This window comes from Aedes albopictus, chromosome 1, assembly GCF_035046485.1.
Source record: "Aedes albopictus strain Foshan chromosome 1, AalbF5, whole genome shotgun sequence".
NCBI lineage: Eukaryota > Metazoa > Arthropoda > Insecta > Diptera > Culicidae > Aedes > Aedes albopictus.
The window spans coordinates 31,769,686-31,796,302 of NC_085136.1; the positions used below are offsets into that span (position 1 = coordinate 31,769,686).

Genomic DNA, 26,617 nt, shown 5'->3' on the forward strand with positions numbered 1-26,617 from the left:
AGCCATAAATTTCACTTATGATTAAGAGAGGAAAAATTTTATTTCCAGTCACTTATCAAAATCATAAGTTTTGCTTAGGAATATCATTGGATCAAAACTATAACTATCGTATGTTTGCTCTTACTGAAATCAACTACTGAAACTTATAGAAATCAATATTGGCAATTATGAATGTCATGTCGCAAGCAAAATGATATTTGTATTCATTTGTTGTGGATTTTTTATGAAATAATTCTGCTTTAACTCATGTCATGTGTATTGAATTACCGTGTAAGTAAAATGATCGATTTCTCTTCAACGATCTCAAGGCATAAAGTGAAAAGAAGCGTATTCGACTGTACTTTTATTTAAGAATGCAAGTTTGCATGCGGTTTGTTTTCACAACACAATGCAGTCAAACTTGCTTTTTATCACTTTTACGAAAAACTCTGGAATCAATTAAGAGAAGTCGATCATTTTATTTACGTATAATTGCGTGGTTGTTGATTTGAGAGAATTTATGGGAACTTCAAGAAAATCAATTTGATTTTGAGTGTCCGATAGCTCCGGAAACTAATCTGTGAGTACTGCTTCTTTGTCTACGATGCAGCTAGCTGGAATCCATACCCTCATTGTAAAGATTTTCATAAATTTCAATTATGGCTTTTTCACAACCATGTCGCTTATGTCAATCTTAAGTTGTAAATATGAAACGCGTTCGCGAAAGCTATGAAATCAATAAGCGAGAAATGAAACAGAAAAATCTTCCTTTCATAAGTTGCGACTTATTAAATTCCTAAGTATTTTTGCCTCAGTGTAGTATTTTACTTCATTCTTAGCCGCCGAGTACACGGGGTCAAATATTTAACAAAGAATTAACTGAAGGGCCAACATTTGTCTGACACTAATGAAAATCTGATCGTGCCAAAACATATGTTTTAACAAAGCATTGATTTGTTTTTTGGTAATTTAACATTTCGTCAGGGTCAACTATCTCTGTGTACTAGCGCATTAATGGGAGATAACATTGCAGAGTTTCCTCAAGGTGGATATTCCTTTTCAAGTGGGTTTATCACGTGTACTTTCGTTAGAAGCGGTTTGGAATCTTTACAAGGGCCGCGCGGTACGTTTTCCGTCCCGAAACCATTATGATACGGAAATATCGATTATATTTAACTCTACTAGTACTAAACCAATCGTCTAATTACCGTTTTACTAAAATTGTATCGAAAAACAGTTTTGCCGGATTTCCGCCAGAGACTAAGTCCATGTAAACAAGTTCGCTGAACTGTCAGTGCACGGCTTCGTAACATCTTCTTGCGGTATCCTTTTAGTTTTAGGAGCATCCATAAATTACGTCACACAAAAAATGTCCATTTTCAACCCCCCTCCCCCATATGTGACACTTTTTTATATGAGACCTCTGATTTTTTGTATGGGTCGTCACACTTTGTTGAACCCCTTCCCCCTCATATCGTGACGTAATTTATGGACGTTTCCTTTCGCCAAAACTTACGTATTTTTTTTATCTCGCAAATCAAAATACGAAAATATTTATCACTGCGCACCTTTATGTTGATACCTTGTTAACCCTCTAATACCCAAATTTTTGATTTTGATCTAAATATCATTTTTCGTCATCTAAAATCAATTTAAACATGTTTTGAAAGATGATTCTTTTCAATTCTCGATTTCGTGAATTTCAGTTTTTGATTTTTCTAATTTTTATTTTTGAACATCCCCACACTTTTATATTTTTCCTGGGAGCCAATTTGGGGAACGGATTTTTTGAAATGAAAACATTTTGTGATTTTATGATTATTGTTGAAATATTATTATTTTAAATTTTTTCACAGAAAATTTTATTTTCCAAGTTATTTTCCGTGTAATTTTAAGGAAAATAATTTTAGAGTTTATTCGATTCCCTTAAACTATTAAACAAGGATAGAATGATTTGGGAAAAATTTAAAATATGTTAATTGTAGCGATTCAATACAAAATAAACAATGACTTCTAAAAGGTGACTAAAACATCATTTTTTCAATGATTTTTAAAAAATGTAAAAACGCTTTAAAATACACCAAAAACCATTTTGAGATATACAGAACGGTCCTCAATATCAGCCAAAAATATAAAAAAAATAATTTTCCACGAAACAAAAATTACAAAAATGCTCAAACTATACCCCGGCCCCGTCTAGAGGCGGGATTGGGTATTAGAGGGTTAATGTATACCAGCTGGTCTAAAAAAGTGTATAAAAATTTAAAATTGTCCGTGTAAAAAGCGTGATTTCAACCGCAAGGTGGCGCACCGATCAGCGTTGAAAATCTGCCACTTTCTGATACTGATGAGCATTGGCGTCAATTGCGTTATTGAAAAGCATATATTCCCGAGGCACAACACGCGAGCTTGCTTTTTTTTTCTACAGAAAGTAGCAAAAATTAGATTCACAATAGGTTATCAAGATAGAAGTTTCCCTTTCAAAAGTAAAGTTCATGAACTTAAGGTACTTTAACCTCACAATAAATTGGCAAAGATTGATCTTTTTGCTGAAAATGGATCTGAGCTAGGCGAAACTGAACTCATTACCATCTCAGCATCAAAAGATCAGTGACAATAAACCTGATCATGATTGGAAAACGCCAAAGGCGATGTTACACAGCATACACTATCACTATGTTAGTTGCATAATGGCGAAAATTTGAACAATAAATGACATTTTCATAATCTCGCCCTTATTTAGTTTGAGACTACAGAAAGGGACCTACAGGGGCTGCATCATTGGAGCAGTAAGAGTAAAATACTATGGAGAGCGCCCTACTATTCCACAGGCTCCGTTTGCCTAACCATTCATTTCTAAACACGGTAAGCATATACCAGCATAAGGCTATGAATTCCGGGTCACCAGATTAGTAGACTCTCATCACTGAAACAATTTTAGCCAATTGAACGCTTGTTCGCAGAAATTGCTACACAGTTTTTCAAGCTCATCGGGAAAACAAGTTAATATTAGTAATCCTACATATGTTTTGAGGTTATGGCTTTCAGTCTTGGAAGAAAAACTCAAAAACGGATTGTTAAGTTTTCATGAAAACTTCTTCCAAAACTGAAAGCCATAACCTCAAAACATAATATCAACAGTCGATTCCTCAAGAAAGTATGTAATCCCACATATGTAGACGATTTCTAGTTAAAATTGATGATCAACTTCAGACGGGCTCGAACGGTCATCGAAAACAGAAACGGAACGCTGAATCGAAACAATCGAAGATCCTCTGGATCGAACTTCGTCGAAAGAAATTCCATGAGAGATTATTGGAAACATACTCTAGCTTCTAGCAAATTGTCCAGAATAAAAAAAATCTGAGCGAAATTCTGGGAAAAATACCTCTAGGGAGGAGCTTTGATAGAAATATTTGGTTTAAATCCAGGTAGAAATTCAGGGAGGAATTCTGGATAGTCCGGATAAAACTCCGGAAGAGATCTCACGAGGAACTTCAGAAGAAATTTCGTACGAAAAATTTAGAAAAAAGTACTAAGAAAAGATTCAGAATGAATGCCGCGAGAAACTGTAGAAGAAATGTATGCATAGATCCCGGGAAAAAATTCAGGAAAAATCGTTGAGATAACTCATGCAGAAATCTTCTGGAAATCTTATGGAAAATCCCGGAGAACTTCTCGAGAAAACCTCTAAATAAGTCCTAGAAAAGAGAGAAATTCCGAGAGGAATATCTGTAGCGTTTGTGGAAAAACTTCTAGAAAAGATTTTATGGAGGATGTTCTGCTGAAGCAAAAACTAAGTACTGTACCGCTGTATTTAAACATTGTACTTCTCAAACAAAGTAAAGTTCTGCCCTCCTGTTTCCCCATATCTTGTGTTCTGGGAAATACCAATCGTCCCGGCGTTGATCAATATCCTGTGTAATGCTATACCACCCTCACTACGAACGCCCCTCCCACTAGCGCCCTAGTGCTGAACCTTCCCGCCCCTCCCCTCACCACCGTGCACCGTATACAACCGGAGAAAAGCAGAAGCCCCACGGGAATCGCGTCTCGTTTTTCCTGGGGCTTATTGATTTTTTCCATGATTCACCACTCTGGTGATGCTCGTGTGCCTTCCCCATAGGCCCCGCTCTGGCGAATGGGAAAACACATTTTCTCGGAATGCTTCTCGTCCACCCCCCATTCCACCACTTTCACAGCGCAGCAGTAGGCCGTGCGGACCAGTCAGTTAGGTATGTACCTCCACATAGACTGTCAGTGTGGCATGGCAAGCTGGGCAATGAGGGTTCCTCTTTTTCGAGGATTTTCCCGTACCACCATCATCGCCAGTCACAGCCAGCAGAGTAGGCGGCGGTTGTGTAAGGCTTCTTCGCCTCCTCCTCCTCCTCCTCCTCTGATGATGAACGTCGTGGGTGGAAAATTCCTGAATCCCTCCCACTACTCGTTCATCACCAGACCGCGCCGGTTCGGAACTCCGTACACGTCGCTGTGTTTGGTTGGAGCCAGCACACGTGACAGGCGGAAAGAAATGCCGCCCTTTTCTGGAGCATCACAACGTAGGAGGAGGAGGAGGAGGAGTAGGCGAGGGAGTCTGATTTATTTTCGGGAAAGAAGGATGTTTAGCGTTTCTTGTAGAACTACAAGAACATGAAGAAGTTACAAACTATGACCGATCTGACGAAGAACATTGTCTAGTTCGTGGACTGGTTACAGCGGTTTCCGCTTCGGCGAACCGCAAGACAAGTTACATCGCCTCCACTAGGTGGATTGATCCGAGGGTTTTTCCGTCCCAATGGAGGACCCACGTCACCGCACGGGGAGGGATGCAAAATTTTCACCGGAGTGCCAGTGTCGCTCAGTGCAGCAGCAGCAGCTGCTGCTGCCGTACAGGTTTTTCCGAGAAGAGAAAATCCGAGTGGAGCATAAATTGCGGGCAGTCAGTTCGGACAGCAGCAGAGGGAGGGTGACCGCAGTGCACCGTAGGCTGTGACCGAGAAGGTGAAGCAAGGCGGGCAAAAAACAAGTTACGAGGTTATGTGCTTTTCTCCGGAAAGCAATCTGCCGTCCGTTTGTCCGTCCCTCGAGAACCGCAAGCGAAATGGGGAGTTTGGTCCCGGGGAAGGGCGGGGAACAAGATGAAAAATTCAGGTCGTAAAAGTTGAGCACAGCTTTCTGCAGCACATAGCAGGCTGTGGCGAAAGGGCTGGGTGTGCTGGTCCTTGGTTGGTCGGTCGCCGTACAGTCGTTTGGCGACATGACACATGTGAAATCTGTATATGCGGCAGCACGGCGACCAACCAGCGAGTGTGTATGCGGATGGAGCTCGCAGCAGTCGCAGGGTTTCAGAGCACGCTGCAGGGTTGGGTTGCGTGTGTTGGTAGGGCTGCTGCTGCTGCTGCTGCCGATGCCGTTTGGTGCCCAGTTGAGGAGGAGTAAATACGAGAAAAACATGTTTCAGAAGGCAATGCGGAGGGAGAACAAAAACCAAATCGTAGTAGTCGTTGTCGTCGTCGCCGTCGTCATCGCTACACCATGTAAACGGCTTGCTTTGCTGGGGCAGTGAGTCTGGTTTTCGAGACTGGGAAAACGTGAACGAGAGAAAAGCAAGGTGCGGCGGAGGCGGTGGCGGCAGCGGCAGTAAGAGGATTAGGGAGCGAGATTCTAGCCAGCAGTAGCAGCAGCACAGCACAGCAGCGAGAGCGCTTCTTATTTATGACTACATGGGATGGGAGAAGAGGCACCACACACAGCACAGAGCACTACACTGACGGCTGACTGGCTTTGAGTGTATTCCGCAGCAGCGTGCGGAGCAGAGACAGCCAATCAAGGCCGATGACGGCGACGGCTCGAGCTGCTGCGGGCGGTGTCGCAAGCGAGAACGAGAGGACGAAAACAAAATGTAGATTTCTTCTGGTGCGGTACCGGGTTCCTCCCGGGCGAGATAAATGACTTTCCCTTATGTACGTACATTCCTGGTTGTGTATTTCCACCTGGGAAGATGGAGGCGAGAGGTCGGAGTCCAACCAGAAAGCACCGAGTTATCCACCTACCAGCTTTCGAAGCTGCTGGAATCTTTGAAGTCAAAATTTGGCAAATACGCACAAACAATTCTGCAAGCTGTCCACCAAGAATGTGTTTCACAAGGTGAAGCGACCTTTCAGCGCAGCCGAAAAGTCACAAAAAGAAACCAAGAAGGAACTTTTTCGCAGCAGGGTGAAGAATGATGACAGCTACACCGGCTGTTTACCGCCTCCACCGCCACCGCCACCGCCTACTGCTACGGGCGGCAGGAGAAGGAAGCGATCCATTTTTCACTCCCGTGGACGTGGAAAGCAAGCCGCAAGAAATTCGGCTCCGGCAGAGTGACAGCTTCGCCGTGAACTGTAGGTAGAGTCTGCACCGTGGATCGGAATCCAAGGGAAGAGTGTGGGGAAGGATGAGCGGGGAAGAGGGGTAAACGCGCAGCAGTTGAAGGATTTTTCCCCTGCTCATTTCCGGCAGCGGCCCAGAAGTTATCTAAGCATCGCCATCGACGCTGCGGCCGGTGCCGAAGGTATACAACAAAGAAGGCTTCGTTCTCGTTTCTTGTATTCTTATTTTCGGGACGTCTTTCTATGTAAATTTTGGGGCTCGCAACGCAAGTCGTCCACCCCATCAGCGAAATTGAAATGGCTCTAAAAACCGAAGCGCGGATGGAGGAGGCGAAGAAGTGGCTTACACAGCCCTGCCGTCGTAGTCTTCGCCATCGCCACGCCACAGAGGGAAGGAAAGAACAAGCAGCAACCCTGATCAGATGGAGGCGATTAGAGCAATCAACTGACTGGCGACGGGTGTACAGAGGAAGGAGGACGAAGGAGAGTCAGGGAAAACCTTCAGATAATGGAAAATGATAATATTGATCAAATTTTCCCTGCCACCGAAACTACTGTCGACGAAGAAGCGGTGGCGGCTACTGCGATCGAACGAAGCAATGACGTTTTCTTCGCCGAAATAGACTAATCCCGAATAACTGCGCGCAAAGCAAGCGGTAAGAAAGCCCCGTTAGGCGCCGCTAATTAGCATTCGTAACGAAGATGTCTTCGAGCGATCTCTTCTCGGCTCGGCGCGCAGGTACTAGATGCAGTAGCACCAGCTACTAAGCGCAAAGCAAACAACAAATCATGGGAAAATATTGATTTTGACTTGTCTGTTTGCTGAATGACCGACCGAAGCCATCATCAGAGGTAGTGTGACAAGCTCTGTCTGAGCTGAATTGCAGTGCGCTTCAGCAGAGAAAGGGTCCATCAGCAAAACAAACGCCATAAAGTCGTAAAAACTAATACGTTTATGATGGGCTGGGCGCAGTAGGCGGCGACCCGACCGGAGAGATTGGACCCGGAAGACAGACAGGCAGACGTCAGCGGGTCGAATACGGCAGAAGTAGAATCGCAGTTGGCACTGAGAATTCTGGTGGCGCTCGTTTTCATTGACAAGCAATGAAGCGAATGTGCGTTAGTATGGTACACGCTTGTATGGAAAAAATAAATCCTCGCTCCAGTTGACTTTTTAGATCCCATTTAGGTCCCATATGAACTGTACAAAATTTCAGCGGAATCGGTAAAACTATAATTTAGCGCAAACGGTTCAAAGTTTTCATAGGATTTACTATGGGAAAAGTTACACTTTCAGATAAAAAATCCCAGAGGTCGTCCCTTGTCTCCTTAATTCAAATCGATCAATATTTCTTGTAGAAGAATCAATTATGAAACTTTCCTTCGAAGACCGCAAAACAATTGGATGTTTGTGGAAAAAGTTATTGATTTATTACTGATTAGTGATCCAACGAACGGCTTTTTGTTTTGTTTTATCAGCAGCACTGCTGCTGCCGTTGTTGCATGGGGTGGCGGGAGGCATCACCACCCCCAGGAACAGCAGCAGCCAAGGCAACAGCTACAGTGCTGCTAATAAAACAAAACAAAAAGCCGTTCGTTGGATCACTAATCAGTAATAAATCAATAACTTTTTCCACAAACATCCAATTGTTTTGCGGTCTTCGAAGGAAAGTTTCATAATTGATTCTTCTACAAGAAGTATTGATCGATTTGAATTAAGGGGACAAGGGACGACCTCTGGGATTTTGTATCTGAAAGTGTAACTTTTCCCATAGTAAATCCTATGAAAACTTTGAACCGCTTGCGCTAAATTATAGTTTCACCGACTGCGCTGAAATTTTGCACAGTTCATATGGGACCTAAATGGCATCTAAAAAGTCGACTGGAGCGAGGATTTGATATTTGTCCCATACTAATGTGCGTACCTGTCGTTCGTTAATGATTGAGCATTGAATTTGGTGAAAGGATCGTGCGCCAACCCCTTATTGCTTTTGTTTGTTTACCGCAACAGAGCGGCGGGCAGGTCTAAGTAGCCTATGAGCAACTTTTAAATCGAAATTTAATATTTTATGAATGAACGGGAGTGGCAGGTACTGAACGCTCAGTAGGCGTAACGCCAAGCTAGTACTGAATGGCTTTTGTCAATAACAAACAACAGGCAGAAACGTAGCATTGATCTTTTTCCAAAGGTGCTGTTCCTAAGGGTATACAAATCTGAAATCTTCTTCAAAGCATCTAGCACGGCATTCAATATCACAAGGTAGGCTAGTTACCTATGTAAACATTAATTTTGGACGTAAACATGTGACGTCGTTCTTATCGTCTTTTCACGTGATCCAATGGGTGTGGAGTACTAGATCATTTTGCTCACGCCTTTGAGCGATTTGAATTACGTCTTCAAAAAACTGTCACATTTCCGGAATGGATCACCTTCTAAATGTTGTACACCGTGAAACTTAGCACAGCTCCTTCGATCTTTGAACAAGTTCATTAATTTGGTGTTCATCGATGGTGTGTTTACTGAAAATTAATTCGCTTCCATGCCCACCTAGATGACACGGCCAAGGACACGGCATCGCTCAAAACTCGAAGAAGTAAACACATGCATTTTGATCCATGTTTTGTTTCTATGGGTGTCATAACATGGCTCCGCTCAAAAGTCATACGGGCGGCACCGCTCAGACGCCAAAATAACAAGTGGACGAGTCCACAAATCTAGTGTGTTCTACACTGAAAAACAAGAGAACCCAAATTTGAGTATTTTTAAACTCACTTTTGAGTTCTTTTTTGCATCCTGTTTCATTCGCTCTCTTTATTGTTGTCAGAGAGTGAATAGCAAAACAACCCAACTTTGAGAGTTCGATGCGGGAAGCCAAAATTGAGTAAGTGGCACAGTACCGAAAGTTGAGTAATTTTAACTGACGGTTGAGTAAAAAGAACCTTGACTTTAGGTACTTTGGCCGTAAACGCCTAAATGCAAACTACCTACCTAAACATCGACTCCAGCAACTCAAAATTGGCTTCCCGCACGCAACCTCGAAGTTGGGTGGAATGAACTCACTTTTGGGTACTTTCGTTTTTCCGTGTAGCTGTTCCCGGCAAACTTTGCCTTGCCTACTGCGTTTTTTGACGTTTCAAGTTTAAGTCTCTGTTCAAAAGATGCATAAACAATCGATTTTCAACAAGTTAAACGTTTTTCAAAAGTTTATCGAGTGAACACGTTCATTATTCCATTGGTGACAGATGTTTGATTTTGGAAGAAATGACTATTTCATTTAGTTACAGCGGCACGCCCATTCTCCCGCAGAAATCATTCAGATTTCCGCCACCGAAAGCATTTTCCAAAAGCAGAAAAAACTACGCAAACAAAACCCGCCAGCATCTATTATTATACCCGTCGACGTTTCACGTGATCTACCCCACGCTCGCTCCCTCCTACCTCCCAACTAATCCGATTACCGATGGTAGTTTTCTGTTTTCCAACAGCACCCTCGCGACTCGTTACCGTCCCGTCCTGTCCTCTCCCTACCCTATTCACATCCTCTTCACGGATGGCTGCTTTCTGGAATGCCAGTCTATGTACATTTTCAGGACTTCTTCCGCGCCCTCTCACCTGCCGCTGTCCCCCCTCCCGCCTTTGACGGTTGCCCAATTCACCCCTATGCCTGAGAGAAAAATCTACCTGTCCGCCGCACGGGACAAAGCCAGCAGCCACAGCCGCCTACTCTGTTCCTGTCTCTCTCTCGGCGTAGGCCCCGTTGTGGAGGGCGATTTTATGTGGTGACCCGAGCGATCGCCATGGCAACGGATCAATAGATTTTCTTCCCCCTGCGAGGTGTCCTTGCTCTGGCGAAAAAAACGAACAGAATTCGCCCCCTTCTTTGTGCCACCCTCGTACGGGAGGACAACGGAACGGAACAACAGAACCGTGCGATATGCGGAGGGAGAGATTTATTGCGCCTCCGAGTCGGAGCTGTTCCTGGTCCTGGTCTGTCGACTGACGGTTGGTTGATCGTCGCTTGCGACGTGTAGAACGTAGTGTGCGTGGCTCCCACAGCCAGCTTGGATCGACGATCCATCCGACACGACTCCCTCGCCACCGCAGAGAAAGAACGCCAGCAGAGGGGACGTCGTTTTCTCTTTCCGCTGTCTTCTTCCTGGGAAGTGCGCAGGGGACGCCGTGCGGGAGATACATCCGAGGTCATGTGCAGGGTTGGAGCACAGGCTGGCACCAGCAGCGGAAAGGTGTTTTTGCGTTATGTAGCCGTTGAGCGCGCGTTGTTGGTACCTCTCCCCCTTTGAAGCAGAAGCAGTCTCAGTTCAGGCAGGCAGGCAGGCAGCTAGGCTCCGAGCGCCGGGATGAGGTAACACGGGCGAACGGACGGACGGGCAGACGGAGACGGACGGTAGCAGGTGTATCTTTTTCCCAGTTTTCTGCTTCCTTTCCTGCTGGCTCGAGCCGCGCCGCGGTCTGTATGTGTGTGAGTCAGGCGAGGCGGTTGGAGCCTCACCCATACACAGCGGAAGAGTAGGAGGCAGCTCGAGAGGAAGGCAAGCTGCTGCTGGCTGCGCTCTCTGCTCGGATCGGACGGACGGAGGGTTCGAAACGAGCTCACAGCGAGAGATGAGGTCAGTCGCGGAGATCTCTCCGTCAGGATCAAACGTGTTTCACCTGTGCGGTTCGGTACGTCTCGGTTTCGTTCAGTATCTCGTGTGTGTGTGTGCGAAGAGAAGAGAAGAGTGTTGTGCGGTTCCGTTTCATTTTTTATGGATGACATTCTGCGCGTTATCTGCACGTCGTCGTCCAATGTCGAGAAGATCCAGTAGGCGCAGCACTCCCGCTGGTAGCCGTCCAAAGGGTGGCGCTACCATAGCAACGACAGACAAACAAAGCCGTCTCCGATCCAGCTCATCGAGGTAAGCGCTGTGAGAAAAGTTTGCGAAGAAAATAGCCGAAGACGAATCAAACAGTCAGATAGCATCTTCTGCGGATCTGCCGTGCCGCGCCGCGCCGCGAGCATGGTTTTCTGATTAGTTTAATTTGCTTGCTACTTTGCCGTGCGTCCCCCCATCCACCTAGCCCTAGCTAGGAAGATGGGGCGTTGCGCCCCCTGTCCGTAGTAGGCGACGGCACCGGACGATAGAACGAAATTTTCGATTGCGTGACTGCTATTAATTTTCTATGCCACTTCAATCATTTTCCATTCGCGTCGTTGCTGGCTCCTTCGCTTCGCTGTTTCGCTGGCGTCGTCCCCAGAACGAATCTGCGTTGGCTGTTCTTTCCCAGATTGGGAGGATGGAGGGGCGTAACGACCCCTAGGGAACGGAAATGGTCATCTTCTAAAATCAATGTTTTATCTTCTTTCTCTGTCGATTGGAGCTTTGACCGTAAATGTGCCTGTGTAGTGAATACTTGTTTGATGGTTATATAAAACGATCTCACCTTCATAAGACTTGATGGATTGCTGGTATTGGATCGAACTTGATTCTTCCAGCCGCTACCAAGTGGTGGTAAACGTCAATTCTTTGACTCGTTTAGAATAGGGATTCTCAGTGAGTGCTGTAAAACCTGTGTTGTCTTCATGCAGGAACATTCTTGTGACTTCTTGCATCCCAAGTCTCCTAAGTTTCCAGCAAACCATATGTCCTCGGATACCGCCGTTCTCAGTGTAACACATTTGACTTCATTGGAAGGTGTAGATACTGTGGCTTGTTTACGACTACAAAGCAGGAAACAGGACACCTATAAAAACGCGTATAGGTAGCCTGCCGCTGATTTCCGCTTCTCCAGATCTGTTGACCAATCAGCTTCTGAATGAAGCGATCGCACGGTTCACTTCCTTCAGTTCTCTTGAAAGCCAGTCCCATCGCGTATGACCATTCAAAGTATATATTTCTCCTAAACGATGTCCAGGAGCTTCCAGGTGTCGGGTTATGCTGGAAGCGTCCTACGTAACTAAGAGGAAGGCAGAGACCTAGTCTCACGCTCAAGGTTATCTGATGCATGACACAGCCAGAAAGTTCTCGGTTAGGAGGTTAGGTTGACTTGTCCTACATCCTTGTTAGTGAAGTGTCTTCTGCATCGCCGGGGAACTTGGGCTGACGTTGTCCAAAACGTTGTTCATTGCTGAGGCTTACAGCGACGATTTCATTTCATCTCCTCGTCTACTTAAGTGCACTCGAAGGTCAAATATCTATCTGTTTGTCGGTTAGTGACATTCCCCTTGGATGTCCTTCCCCTAGCCAAGCATCAGTGAGATGTCGAGGTTGTTATTGTGATGATTTGTCGGGCTTTGGCTTGAATACAGGTAATCGATCGGCAGTTTCTTGCTCTCCTCCTTCTGATGCGGGTGGTCAGGATACAGAGGAATGTTCGACGACTTCGCTTCGGTTAACCCAGAACGCCCCAACAGGTTCTGGATGTAGATCCGATTATTGATGGAAAACTGCTTCTTGCTGCGTCGGATTTGGATCCAGGAGATGGCGTGCAAGCTGCGGTTTAAAGTTGTCTTCAAGCAATGACCATATCACTCAAATCAGATTGTCTCGTCTTCGATCGTACAAACACGGATCGTTTGCTGATTGCGTGAAAACTAGCTGCTGCAGGACGTTAAAAAGTTCTCGGTTAGGAGGTTAGGATGACTTGTTCTACATCCTTGTTAGTTGAAGTGTCTTCTCCATCGTCGAGGAACTCAGGCTGACGTTGTCCAGAACGTTGTTCATTGCTGAGGCTTACAGCGACGATTTCATTTCTCCTCCACGTCTGTTGTAGTGCCCTTGAAGGTCAAATAACTATCTCTTTGTGGGTTAGTGACATTCCCCTTGGGTGTCCATCCCCTAGCCAAGCATCAGTGACATGTAGAGGTTGTCATTGTGATGCTTTGCGGAGCTTTGACTTGAATAATGGTAATCGTTGGGCGGTTTCTTGCTCTCCTTTTGATGCTGGTGGCCTGGGTCCAAAGGAATGTCCGAAGACTTCGCTTCGGTTAACCCATAACGCTGGCGGAGCTTCTGGATGTAGAATCGATGATTGATATAGATGGCGTGCAAGTTGCGACTTAGAGTCGTCATCAAGCGATGACCGTATCATTCAAATCAGATTGTCTCGTCTTCGATCGTACAAACACGGATCGTTTGCTGATTGCGCGAAAACAAGCTGCTGCAGAACGCTAAAAAGTTCTCGGTAAGGAGGTTAGGATAATTTGTTCTACATCCTTGTTAGTTGAAGTGTCTTCTCCATCGTCGAGGAACTAAGGCTGATGTTGTCCAGAATCTTCATTGCTGTGGCTTAGAGAGACGATTTCATTTCTCCTCCACGTCTGTTGTAGTGCACTCGAAGGTCAAACAACTATCTGTTCGTGGGTTAGTGACATTCCCCTTGGGTGTCCTTCCCCTAGCCTAGCATCAGTGACATGTCGAGGTTGTCATTGTGATGCTTTGCGGAGCTTTGACTTGAATACTGGTAATCGTTGGGCGGTTTCTTGCTCTCCTTTTGATGCGGGTGGCCTGGGTCCAAAGGAATGCCCGAAGACTTCGCTTCGGTTAACCCAGAACGCTGTTGGAACTTCTGGATGTAAAATCGTTGATTGATGGAAAACTGCTTCTCGCTGCATCGGGCTTGGATGCCCAGTAGATGGCGTGCAAGTTGCGACTTAGAGTCGTCATCAAGCGATGACCATATCACTCAAATCAGATTGTCTCGTCTTCGATCGTACAAACACGGATCGTTTGCTGATTGCGCGAAAACTAGCTGCTGCAGAACGCTAAAAAGTTCTCGGTTAGGAGGTTAGGATGACTTGTTCTGCATCCTTGTTGTTCATTGCTGAGGCTTACAGTGATGATTTCATTTCTCCTCCTCGTCTGTTGTAGTGCATTCGAAGGTCAAATAACTATCTGTTTGTGGGTTAATGACATTCCCCTTGTGTGTGCTTCCCCTAGCTAAGCATCAGTGAGATGTCGAGGTTGTCATTGTGATACTTTGTGGAGCTTTGACTTGAATATTGGTAATCGTTCGGCGGTTTCTTGACCAGGGTTCAAAGGAACGTTCGACGACATCGCTTCGATTTACCCAGAACGCTCCGACAACTTTTGGATGTAGAACCGTTGATTGATGGAAAACTTCTTCTCGCTACATCGGACTTGGATGCCAAGGCGATGGCGCGCAAGCTACGGTTTAGAGTTGTCATCAACTCACACGGGATATACGGAGTTTTCTTTTCCTTCTTCTGCTTATTCCACTGACTTCTCGTTCTTCTTTTTCACGTCCTACTCCTCTTCAGCGAGTTAATTCGTCGCCGAAGCAGCGGTCCTTTGCAATTAGCTAGGGTACAAGGTAAATTCCTTTGTCGGATCCCCCCTAACGACACTGGTGTTTAACACTGAACCAAATACTCACCGTAGCTGATCCCAGTGGTCCTGCAGTATGCTACGCAGGGAATAACGCCCCTTTGTACACTTCTGACTTCGTCCTTTTTGGTGGTTATCTTCAAGCTCGAGGAACTCTATTGGCTGAGCCCCCACAGTAAGTCAATGGAGGCGATCCAAAACCCCTTTTTCACTGTACTTATATACTTACACTTTCCGGAGAACTTTCTGGCACTTGTCACTCTCACGACCTGGAGACAACCTTCGGTGTGACACACTCCTACGTCATAGAAACGATTCGCATTGATTGGCGGAGTCTTATCGTTGCTTTGATCACTGTTTACTTTATCTTTTTCCAAGATGTCTTCCCCTGTCCAAAAACGCACATCACCTCCTCGCCATCTTCTTCCACTGCTGATGCTCGACTTTTTTATGCTTTTATGTTGTGCCGCTTTTCTTGCAACGGGAGGAAAATGAACCTGAAATGAAAAAATTTAACAACAAATAAGATTAATCACGAAATAAACGTATCAAATGAATTGTACATCACAGCAGTCAGTGGTGTTGCTCAATCAAAACAAAAACATTACTCTGAGTATCAACAAAGGAATAGACACAAACTAATCAAAGTACACGCAGTAATGGAAACAGACAAATTGAGTTAATTGTAACACGCAGGATTCCACTGGCAGATATTCTCTCGCATGTCCAATGAACGCCGTCGACTTCTCTCCTTCCACCAGAGAGAGTGTTTTACCTCTCATCCCCCTGAAATTCAAATAAAATAACATAAATTCAGTAACAAATTTTGAAAACGACGTATAATCAATGCTTCACCATTGATTGTACGTCGTTTTCAAAATTTGTTACTGAATTCATCGCGCCAAATGCGAGAAAATCTCAACGTAATCGCTGCCGCCGTCAGAAGAAGACGTTTTCGGCCATTGTCCTCGCGTTGGCAATTTTTCTTCTCTTTACCTTTGGGGGCCGGCGGCGCGGTGTCACCGTTTTCAACCTTGAACTTCACTTTTGGTCTCCATGCGATTCGTTCAACTTCAACGACTACTACGATCCGCACAAATCAGAGAAAGACGACGAGAGCAAACAAAGAGTTTCCCAGCCGCCCGCGAGACGCGCAGCGCAGCGTCGCCTCTTTACGTGTAATTTGCTTAATGGCGACCGCCGCCAATTGCCCGCCTAAACGCCTCTGCCTCCGCTCCTGTCACGCCGCTCGCACATGTCCGATTATGCAATTTGTGGTCTTCAATAAAAAACGCAAGCGACAGACCGCGCAGCTTCCGGTGTCTCCGTGCGGACGAGCCCCTGATTAAGAATTCAAGCCGCGATGGGGCGTCGATTAAAATTAACGCCTTCCACTGCTGGTGACAGGGGACTTGCGGGGACAGAGGACTAGAGGAACCATAAATCACACGCGTGATGACGCCCCTTCGAGTGGCGTGTAAATCTCTCTTCTGGGAAGAGAGTCTTCTTCTGGTCTGGATCTTCTCGATCAAGCATGCGCGATGCGTCGGCGGCAATTTGGCTTTTACGATGCCTCTTCCTCGAACTGCTCCGGATGTTGGTCACCCCGAACCGATCAATCACACGGTGACGAGCAACGATGACTTCTCCGGTTTGGTTGGACTCCGGTCTCCCTGGCTGTTCCTTATCTTCCCGTTCGATTCCCACCTTGCAATGATGGGGGATTTTTTATTTTTTAGCGAGCGTTGTGACAGATCGAATGTTTACTCCGGACTCCGCGCTGATTGACGACGCCCGCCTGCTGCGTTACCGACCGCGCATTGTAGCCAGATGATGAATCAGTGCCATCTATCTCCCGTCCGCCCGAGCCGACGGCTGCTTATCTTTCGGGGCATTCAAATAAAGGCGTGGATGCGCTCTTTTCCTCCGAACTGGAAGGTGATCTAGATTTTTTTTACCGCTTGTTCCTCTATCCGGACTGACTGACGTGGCCGCTACGGTTCCTTTGATCTCTGCGCTTGCTGTGATGACGCGTGTGCTCGCGAGCGCAGATTGCAAAACTACTCTTCCGGATGACGTGCGGAACAAAGATGACCCAGCGCAGACAGACAGCGCCGGGACGGGTTTGCTCTCTTATCAGAGTTTTTGGAACGAGAGGCCAGTCCTAAGCTCACCTGGGTTAAAGCGAAATTATGTGACTGATAAGTGATTGATCACACCTCGACGATGATGGCGACGACGGGAGAAGATTGAAGACGTGCCCAAGAGTGCGGCCTACTTCGTTTTCTTGCTCTCGACTGCCGTCCTCTTGCGATTGATGGCTGTGCCTGCTGTGATGTGATGTGATGATGATGACGGTGATGATAATCACAAACGGGTGAGAATGATAATGGTTTCTCCGTGCCACAGCGAACTGACGGATGTCGCGCTCTTTTGCGATTCGTTCATTTATTGATTGATGGGATTACTTTTGTACTTGGCGAGGTGTGATTGTGTATGAACTGACTACAAACAAATGGCGTTTCTCATCATGGTGTATTAGAAAAAATGATAAACCTTTGAGCTTGGGTTTTAGACTTGAAATAAGTCAAAAGCTGCAACAACTTAAAGCCGTTATTTTGACTTTGTAAAGCTTCTTGAGGCTGTCTCATAACTTCTCTTCTAAACTATGTGTGTCCTAGTCGCGAAAGCCGGACCTAGCATCGAACGCACCCAAACGGCTTATCTACCGCAATCGACCCCCATTCCGAATTGAGCCAGGTCGCGTTTAAACTTTTACGAGCCCAATTAAACTCTTATCTCTACCAGCTACCGCCCGGCATTCCAAATAATCATCCTCTAATCGACCTTCATTTTCTTCTCATCAACCTCCTTCCAGATCACAACCCGCCATGGATCTTCGCCGGTTGTCATCCCACTCGGACTCCTCGCAGGAACCGATGGACATCAGCTCCTCCGGCAATCGGACGGTCAACAGCAGCAGCAGTGTCAGCGATGCCAACAACTCCTCGCTGAACAACAACCATCATCTGCTCAGCAAAGCCCTCAACAACCAGCACCACCACCACCACCACCACCACCACCACAACAACAACAACAGTCATCCGAGCCGAACCAGTGCGGACAATTCCGACGCTGTCGACTCGGATGAGGATCCCCGACAGCAGCAATCGCGTCACTCGGCGATGCTGCAGCAAGCCCGCCACAGCGCCCGCAGCGAAAACCTGCACGCCCTGATGGAAACCATGCTGCGGCGGAAGGTGCACAGCTTGAACAACAACAACTATGGCAGCGGCACCACGCTCTTACAGCAGCACCTGGCGGCAGCGGCGGCGGCTGCTGCAGTGGCGGCCAACGTGGAAAACAACAACCACGAACCGACGGCAACGGCAGAGGGCGACCACGTGACCAAGCAGTACGTGTGCCCCATCTGTGACACCATCACCATGACTAAGCATGACTTCACGGAGCACATCCGGTCGCACAACAACAACAAAGCCGGCGTCACCGGAGACAACGGCGAGGGTCAGTTTGTGTGCAAGATCTGCTCCAAGGTGCTCTCTTCGGCGTCCTCGCTGGATCGGCACGTCCTCGTCCACACCGGAGAGCGTCCGTTCAACTGCAAGTACTGCAACCTGACCTTCACCACCAACGGTAACATGCACCGACATATGCGAACTCACAAGCAATCGGAACGGGAGAGTTACGAAAGCGACGGGTCGACGGATAGCGGAGGGAGTAGCGGAGGAAGCAGTGGCCTAGCAAACAATAATAACAACATCTACAGCAGCAACTACGATGGCGAGGGCAAGCGGAAGAACTCCGATGAGAACGTGCACTACAAGCGCAAGATCCGGACGATCAACAACAACATCCTGGACGGCGCCGTCACCGAAGGCGTCCAGAAGTTCTGCTGCCCGGTTTGCATCCGGAACGATTTCTCCAGCATGGTCAGTTTGGAGAACCACATGGACCGGGAGCATCCGCAGATTCCGGCCAAATGCAGACACTGCGAAGTGGTGTTCAAAAGCTACAAGGCCTTGAATGCCCATCGGTGCGGAAACAACAACTACCAGAACATCATGCCTGGCTTCAAGGACTTGACGTTCGTGGACTTCTCGAGTGAGAAATTCCCAATCATCGCCAAAAATGTCTGCGAGCAGAGCATCCGAACTCCGGTCACCAGTCAGAAGTTCGAATGCGACAAATGCTATCGGGCGTTTCCCTGCTCGAAGACTCTCGACATGCACATGAAGGAATGTGGCGTGTCGGACAACAACACCGGTGGCGAGAAACGCAAATGGAAGATCAGCGAAGGATCATCAGAAGAAGACGTCAAGCGGGACGACTTCTTTGCCAATCTGGACCTCCAGAACAAGTCCATGTCCACTAACATGTCGTCGAACGTATCGGAAGCACCAACTACGCCTTCATCGTTGGACAAATCCTTCACATCCCCCGTCATGTCCCGGGAGATCAAACAAGAACCGACAACCTACTACCACCACAGCGGAGCCAACTTTCCCGCTCAACAGGACACCAAAGATCTCGCCGACATTCAGTCGATCATCAATGTGACCTCCTCGGGAAGTTTCTTCCGCCAGCTGGACAAAGACCCATACCCGCCGCTCAAGGACGAAGAGGAAGCTCAGGATGCCTTCACCGCCGAGTTCCGTAAGATGAAACTCCGCGGCGAGTTCCCGTGCCGGCTGTGCACGGCCGTTTTCCCGAACCTTCGTGCCCTCAAGGGACACAATCGCATTCACGTGTCAGCCGCCGGCCCTGGACCGTACCGCTGTAACATGTGCCCGTACATGATCAACGACAAAGCCACCCTGATCCGTCACATGCGCACCCACAACGGCGATCGACCGTACGAGTGCGCCCTCTGCAACTACGCCTTCACAACCAAGGCCAACTGCGAGCGCCACCTGCGGAACCGCCACGGACGGGCCAGCCGAGATGAAGTCAAGCGCGCCATCATCTACCACCCCTCGGAGGACTCGTCCTGCGAGGATCCGCTCAAGAAGATGCAAATGTTCAACACTCCGCCGGGCGACTTCGATCGGGATCTCGATGTGGACCATCCTTCGGATCGGAGCACTCCGGTCTCGCATCTCCAGGATATGCTCATGCCAAGTCCGATGAACCTAGTCACCAAAATCGATAACAACCCGATGCCGACGACGCCGGCCAAGATTCAGGTCAAGAGTTTGGAGAAGCTCAACCAGCTGACTCCACCTCAAGAGCAGGACTTTGACAAGGTAGTGTCGAGGCCGCCTTATTCGCCGAGACGTTGCGATATACTGGATCTCAGCAAAAAGCCAGAACCTAAACCTGTCGTCACCCGACAGGAACCCGATGCCGATTCCGATCATCCACAATCAGAGCCGGAGGATGAAGAAGATGACGGGGATGACGAAGACGAAGATGCTCGCAGGGACGATGATGCCGAAGACGAGGATGAGGAAGAACAGCAACAGCCGGCCAGCAAAATACCCAAGCTGGATCTGTCTCAGCTGGAGAAGAATCAACAGCAGCTGCAACTGATGCAACAGAAGCTGTTCAGCGAAGCACTCACCGATCCCACTCGTTACTTCCAACTCAGTCAACTGTACAGTCGCTGCGGTTTCCCAGCGATGCCTTTCCCGCTTCCACTGTTCCTAAACAATCCGCTCCTGTGCGCACCGGGTGCCCTCGGGGACATGAAAAACTTCTTCCCCAAAGACTTCCCCGCCATGCTACCCCAGATGTCCGGCGGGAGTCTCATCGGAAACCCATTCCTTTCGCCATCTGAATCGCCCAAACAACAGGATCTTTCGCAGTCCCAGCATTCGCCACTGTCTGTGCACTCCAATCACGCTGCGTCTCCGATCCCACCGTCCAAGCATGCTCAACCATCGCCACCAGGGTTGCCAAATCACCTTCTCAAGGCTCAACCGCCGCAAGCACCGCCACCACCACCGCCCCCATCAATGCCAACGATTCCCCTCGGAAACGGACCCGTCAAAATGGTCATCAAGAACGGAGTCCTGATGCCAAAGCAGAAGCAACGCCGCTACCGTACCGAGCGGCCCTTCGCCTGCGAGCACTGTTCAGCCCGGTTCACACTGCGTTCGAACATGGAGCGGCACATCAAGCAGCAGCATCCGCAGTACTGGTCGCAGCGGCAGCGCGGCGGCCACCACATGATGCGAGGTCGCGGAGCAAGCCATCACGCGGGGATGACCGGTGGCCATCACCATCCATCTATGGCACCGACTGCATCGGCCGCCGCCGCTGCTGCTGCCTCTCCTTTCGGCAGCATCTCCGAGCAGGTCAAATACGCCATCTTGGCGCAACAGTCGGGCAAGGCAGGGCGCACCGGCGAAGGCAGCGGGATGAGCAGCATGCTTCAGAACATAATTGCTCAAGGACAGCGTCCAAACGCGCCGCCGTCAATGATGGAGCAACAGCAGCAAGAGGAGCATCAGCGGCGAATGCCAATGGACATGCAGAAGTGGCAGCAGTTCTTGCAACAGCAGCAGCATCAGCAAGCTCTACAGCAGCAACTGGAAAGACCAAGTGCCAACCATAACAGCAGCACTAGCAACAACAACAACAACGGACACGGAGCCGACGATGAGGAAGAGGAAGATGAACGAGAGCTGGTTATTGACGAGGAGTTCCAACCGGAGGACTTGAGCAAGGGGAACGAATCGGAAGACGAGAGGCCGATCAAGAAGGAAAGTCCGGTGTTTCAGCATCAGATTCTGAAGCAGAAGCTGGAGGAGAGTAAGGAGCAGAGACAGCAAGCGGCCAAGGCCGTGGCCGAGGGAATTTTGGAGCAAGCGATGCGCCAGCGCAAGGAGCTAGAGCGGGAGAAGGAGAAGGAGAAAGAAGCGGCGAAGGATACGGACAGTGGCAAAGAGGAAGGCGATCTGGTGCCGGTTTCCAAACTGGTGGACAATGCAACGAACGTCGCGTTCGAGAACTATTTTAGGTAAATTTCGACTTTTCATGAGTAGTTAGCATCTAAGATCTTTGGAATATTATTAATGAAAGGTTTTTCTTACAGCAGACCTGAGGTTCCGCTGTCGCAGGACCAGAGCGATGAGGAGGGCTTGGTGGCGTCTGGGTCGGCTTCGGAGAGCAACAACTCCGGCACGGACGATCCCAATCCATCTTCGATCCAGCAGAAGAAGAAATCCGCCTACAGTTTGGCTCCGAATCGGGTCAGCTGCCCGTACTGTCAGCGGATGTTCCCGTGGTCCAGTTCGCTGCGGCGCCACATCCTGACGCACACTGGCCAAAAACCGTTCAAATGTTCTCAGTGCACGCTGCTGTTCACTACAAAGTCCAACTGCGATCGGCACCTGTTGCGAAAGCACGGTGACGTTGAATCGGCTATGTCGATTCCGGTGCCGATCGATGACCTGCTGGATCCGAAACCGGAACCCATTCCGGTTGCCGTCGCCGAAGCCATTGCCAAATCCAAAGCCACACCGCCAACTTCCCGCCCAGTCAGCCCCAAGCCGCAACCTGCTCAACCCACAGAAGAACCCAAGAAGCATGCCAAGGAACCGGAACCGGAAGAACCTGAACCAATCCCAACGCAGCCCTGTCCGCAGAAAATCAAAGAAGAACCATCCGCTGCCGACGCCGAAGAGCAACTCTCGGAACCCCAAATGTCACTTGAGGACCCTAACATTCCTCCGGTCAACTCAGATCTCCCGTTCAAGTGCCACCTGTGCGACAGCTCGTTCGTCGACCGGGTTTCGTGCCTGGACCACATCAAGCAGGCCCACGCCCACGACTTTGCCCTCCTGATGAACAAGGTCACCCTGGAGACGGAAAGCGAAGCACCGTCTGCCTCGCCGGATGATGACGAGAGCGGTAACAATGGCGAAGGTGGCCGGGGTGGAAAGTACCCCGACTACGCCAATCGGAAGGTAGGTCGCAGGTCAGTTTTAAACGACGACGCCGGCGGTAGTGCCCTCACGGATGAACGTGGCCATACTGACGTCTGGATTTTCTCTTTTCTCCAATCTTTACAGGTAATTTGCGCCTTTTGTCTGCGTCGCTTCTGGTCGACGGAAGATCTGAGGCGCCACATGCGTACGCACTCGGGCGAGCGGCCTTTCAAGTGCGACGTATGCCAGCGGCGGTTCACCCTCAAGCACAGCATGCTGCGTCACCAGCGGAAGCACAAGTGCGGCCGCCTCAGCGGCGTACTGTCAAAGATTGTCAGCGACGCCGCCGCCGACGCCGACGCCTCCGGTGGCAACAGTTCGGACCTGAGCGATGACGAGCATGAGCATCATCATCATCATCATTCGCCGGCGGCAGCCCTGGTCACGGCCCGGACCAAGTCGCTCCTCAGCCAGTCGGATCTGATCAGCAACCTGCTCGGCATCAACGATCAGGGCATCCTGAACCGGATGCTGCTCGGATCCGCTTCGGAGGCGGCCAAACTGCTCGGCGTCGAAAAGTAGGCAAATTTACCGAGCGAAAGGCGAAAGCAGCGATTCTAGTCATTTTGGATTTTTTTTTGTGACATGATTTCCCACACATTCCACATACACACACACATACACACCTGTAACGATTGATCTTGCGCGTGTAAATAGATTTCTATAGCGAGCCGCCGACATCGGCGGCTCGAATAGCCTTGACGATTGAGTCCTCGAATAGTAGGCGTGTGCCGAATTTGGTTTAGTTACAGCGGTACGCGCCAGTTGGATCGCCAAATTCCACAAACTGTAATTCTAATTCAAACGTAAAGTATATAATGCCTTAAACGACATCGAAAATCAAAAGAAACAACTGTAGCGAGTAAGGGTTGTGTAGTTTGGTAGGTATTTATTTCAACAACTATTAGATAACAGAGAGAGAGAAAGAGCCGATCAAATGCGGATTGTCGTTTGCAAGCGATGTAATTTATAATTAGGAAGCAGCCTTTTACGCATGAACCGAAGTGGCTTATAACAGTTAGTAGGCGAGTAGAGCAGAAAGTGTACTTAAACAGGCTCATGACCGGTGTTTTACGGTAAAAACGAGAGCAGTACATGCCAGAGAATCAAAATTTGTTGTATAGAAGTGCTCTTCGAGTTTCCCAGCGGTTCAAAACTGAGCGACCATCTTTTTAACGTTGGGCCTTCGTTGAGCACGTTTGTTGCACTGAACGAAAACACCATGCTTGTTTCATTAGCTTAGTTAGATGTTCTCTCTAGAGGAGTTTGTTTTAGCTGTTTTATGTTTACCTCAATCCGATCGTAGAAGTCAATGTTTTTTTAAAAGACTGTTTTATTATTTTTATACATTCTCTTTTTTACGCAAAACAAATGCTTGATATGACTTAAATTTTAGCTCGTAGTACGAATAGATTATTTTTACAAACAAACCAAACTGCTTAATTTTTAATAAACAACTTCATAGGTTTCCCATCGCTCTTACCACCATTACAATTATTTTATACAAAATACACAAAGTGTGTGCGTGCATACTAGTTTATAATTTAGCGACACGTGGACGAAACGGATGTGCCTCTTGTAGAAAACAGGATTTTTAATCATTCCTCTTTATATAGACAAACCTAGCGAGTAAGGATATTTCCAAATTTCCCCACAAAATGAAAAGGCTCTGAGCCTTCGTGCAGCGATTCTCCAGCAACGTTTGTTTGTCCCTATCTTCCCCTCCTATAAAAAAAACGAGAGTAGTAGTTGTACATACAGAGATACTTAAATCCCATTTTTAGCGTTTTTTTTTTTAATTTAATTTTATGTTTTCAGTTTTCTTTTTAAATAATTGATTCGCGTGTGAAAAGACTTAACCGAAACAATATACAGCAGATAACCAAAGTTGCGAAAGACGAAAACCGCGGTAGCCCGTCGCTCTGGGTGCGTTTGGCGCCCGATTGCCGAAATCGCTGGCGCCTCACCCGAACGACGGGAGAACATTTTTTGAGTGCAATTCATAGGGCAAAGAGAACGACTTTTTCACTTTTTTAACTTAATAAAAACAAATTTATGGAAAATCCAAAGATGAAAAGAACTTTAATTTTACGAGCATAATCTAATAAACTAGAGAAACAAGAAACGAAGCATACCAGAACAACGCAAGTCAACGTGTGAACTCCTTATGTTCACACACAAACGAAAAAAACCCTAACCTTAAAACAAACAAATACAACTTCAAGTGCCATCAGAAGACATAGTGCGTGCGCGCGTGAAGACTCGCCAGCAGAGAAACGTTGAGAACACGATTGCTCACTTCTAGGTTCGTACAGTACGTAAACCACAAGTCGTCAACCAGGTCGTCTTATCTCAGAGTTCTGCGTTAGTCTTTGCGTAGATTTCCTTCGAAAAATATTGATGCGAGATGGACAAAGTTCATTGTACAGTACTGGAAGAAAAATCAAATTGCCCCGACAAAGCTATTGGCGGGACGACCGGAAACCAATCACACGTTAGCAAATAATATGGAAACGGAACGTGATTCGACATTAGAAGACAAGCGAAAGCATACCTACTTAACTTATTTCTTAAACGAAGCAACATTACATACACGACACACACACACACAGGACAAACACACACAACACGGTTTAGTGCCTAAACGATTTGCTATCTATCTATCTACTTTTTTTGATGATGGACAATTGAATTGGTGAACAATATACATATTATAGCCAAGAACAACACAACAACAACAACAGCTACTTGATATAAAGTCGGATAAATACGAAAAATCTACGATTCAGAAACCCTAAACTTAACTTATAGAAAGCATAGTTACTTATATATTATATATATGAATAAAACATGATCTATGATTGAAATATATCAATAAACTTTTGAAAAGATGAAATGGCAAGTTGTTTGATTATCCGAAAATCTATAATCACTAAAGTATTTTGCTCACCGAATGAACTAACTGCTAGAAGGTCCGTTCAAAATCGGATTAGATGTTTCTTTCTATATGTTCGTTGGTGGAAAATGATCGATTTAACTAAGAAATGATCGTGTCAAAATTTTAGGTCCGTATCTCAAGGCTAAGTGGTCCCTCAACAAGAGGCCTAAAGTTGTCAAAAATGGTATGGGACCAAAAAAAACATGATTTTTTATTCTACTAAAACCGATGATTGTAGGACCCTGATTTAGACCAAAATTGTGCTAAGATTTGCGATATCTCTACTCGTTTCCGAGTTATTGACAAAAAAAACAACCGAAAAATCAGCACTTTTTACCATTCTTTGAAGATTTCGAAGGAAACCTACCCTATTTTGTTCATCAACTTGCTACATCAACATTTCCTACCCCTAAGTTACGATAAAGATAAGCGTGGCCGGGAATAATGACATTTGTGTTTTTGGTATTCTTGCATAAGATTGGAGCAAAGTTAACTCCCCGGCCAAGGGGATCCCAACTAAATTGATTACCTGTCACTACTGAAAAAGTTACTCTGATTACTCATTGATTACTGTGATTACTATGATTACTTATTGATTACCAAGATTATCATTGATTACTCAAGATTACTACTGATTACACAGATTACCCATGATTATCATATGATTACTCATGATTACTTTGTTTGGTTGTACCGTTTGTAGGAATTCTTCGTTTTAATTAAAAACACACTTTTTTTCATGTTCCATTCTGATTTTTTTTTTATTGAAGTCAACCACACATCTAGTCTCAACAACATCACTCACAAAACTGAATCATTGAAATCTCTGATTATCTATCTGTCCCCTTCGTTCCGTTCGTTCATGCGCTCGAACATCACGCACACCATCACGTCTACAGCACCACGCATAAAGCTCGTGTCTTCCTGTCTTCGGCTTCAATGAAAGTCAGGGTTGTAGGCATATGTCCGACTCCACTCTCGCGTTATTTGTTATAATGGTGAACACTGGATCAAATTCTTCACTTAAT

At 47.0% G+C, this 26,617-nt stretch overlaps 1 protein-coding gene and 1 long non-coding RNA gene across 5 annotated transcripts; one reads left to right on the forward strand and one right to left on the reverse strand.

The window, feature by feature from the left end:
* Nucleotides 1-9,960: 9,960 nt before the first annotated feature.
* On the forward strand, nucleotides 9,961-25,547 carry LOC109428470 (uncharacterized). 4 transcript variants are annotated; one of them, XM_062844312.1, is made up of 4 exons: nucleotides 9,961-11,270; nucleotides 17,578-21,681; nucleotides 21,757-22,630; nucleotides 22,736-25,547. In XM_062844312.1, the coding sequence occupies exons 1-4, from the start codon at nucleotides 10,978-10,980 to the stop codon at nucleotides 23,171-23,173; spliced, it is 5,709 nt and encodes a 1,902-aa protein (XP_062700296.1). In that variant the 5' UTR covers nucleotides 9,961-10,977; the 3' UTR covers nucleotides 23,174-25,547. The 4 variants fall into 4 exon arrangements, with proteins under 4 accessions (XP_062700296.1, XP_062700297.1, XP_062700298.1 ...); XM_062844313.1 differs by having other exon boundaries at nucleotides 21,760-22,630; XM_062844314.1 differs by having other exon boundaries at nucleotides 21,757-22,641; nucleotides 22,736-22,873.
* On the reverse strand, nucleotides 11,278-17,571 carry LOC134284865 (uncharacterized). Its single transcript, XR_009995982.1, has 3 exons — nucleotides 15,696-17,571; nucleotides 15,263-15,485; nucleotides 11,278-15,196 (listed from the first exon to the last, which is right to left on the reverse strand). It is a non-coding gene; the product is annotated as an uncharacterized LOC134284865 (long non-coding RNA).
* Nucleotides 25,548-26,617: the final 1,070 nt, after the last annotated feature.

Coding starts and splice junctions, on each gene's coding strand:
- LOC109428470 (XM_062844312.1), top strand. CDS start 10,978: ATGAGGTCAGTCGCGGAGATCTCTCCGTCAGGATCAAACGTGTTTCAC. Junction 21,682..21,756: donor GCGTTCGAGAACTATTTTAG/GTAAATTTCGAC, acceptor TTTTTCTTACAG/CAGACCTGAGGTTCCGCTGT. Junction 22,631..22,735: donor CCGACTACGCCAATCGGAAG/GTAGGTCGCAGG, acceptor CAATCTTTACAG/GTAATTTGCGCCTTTTGTCT.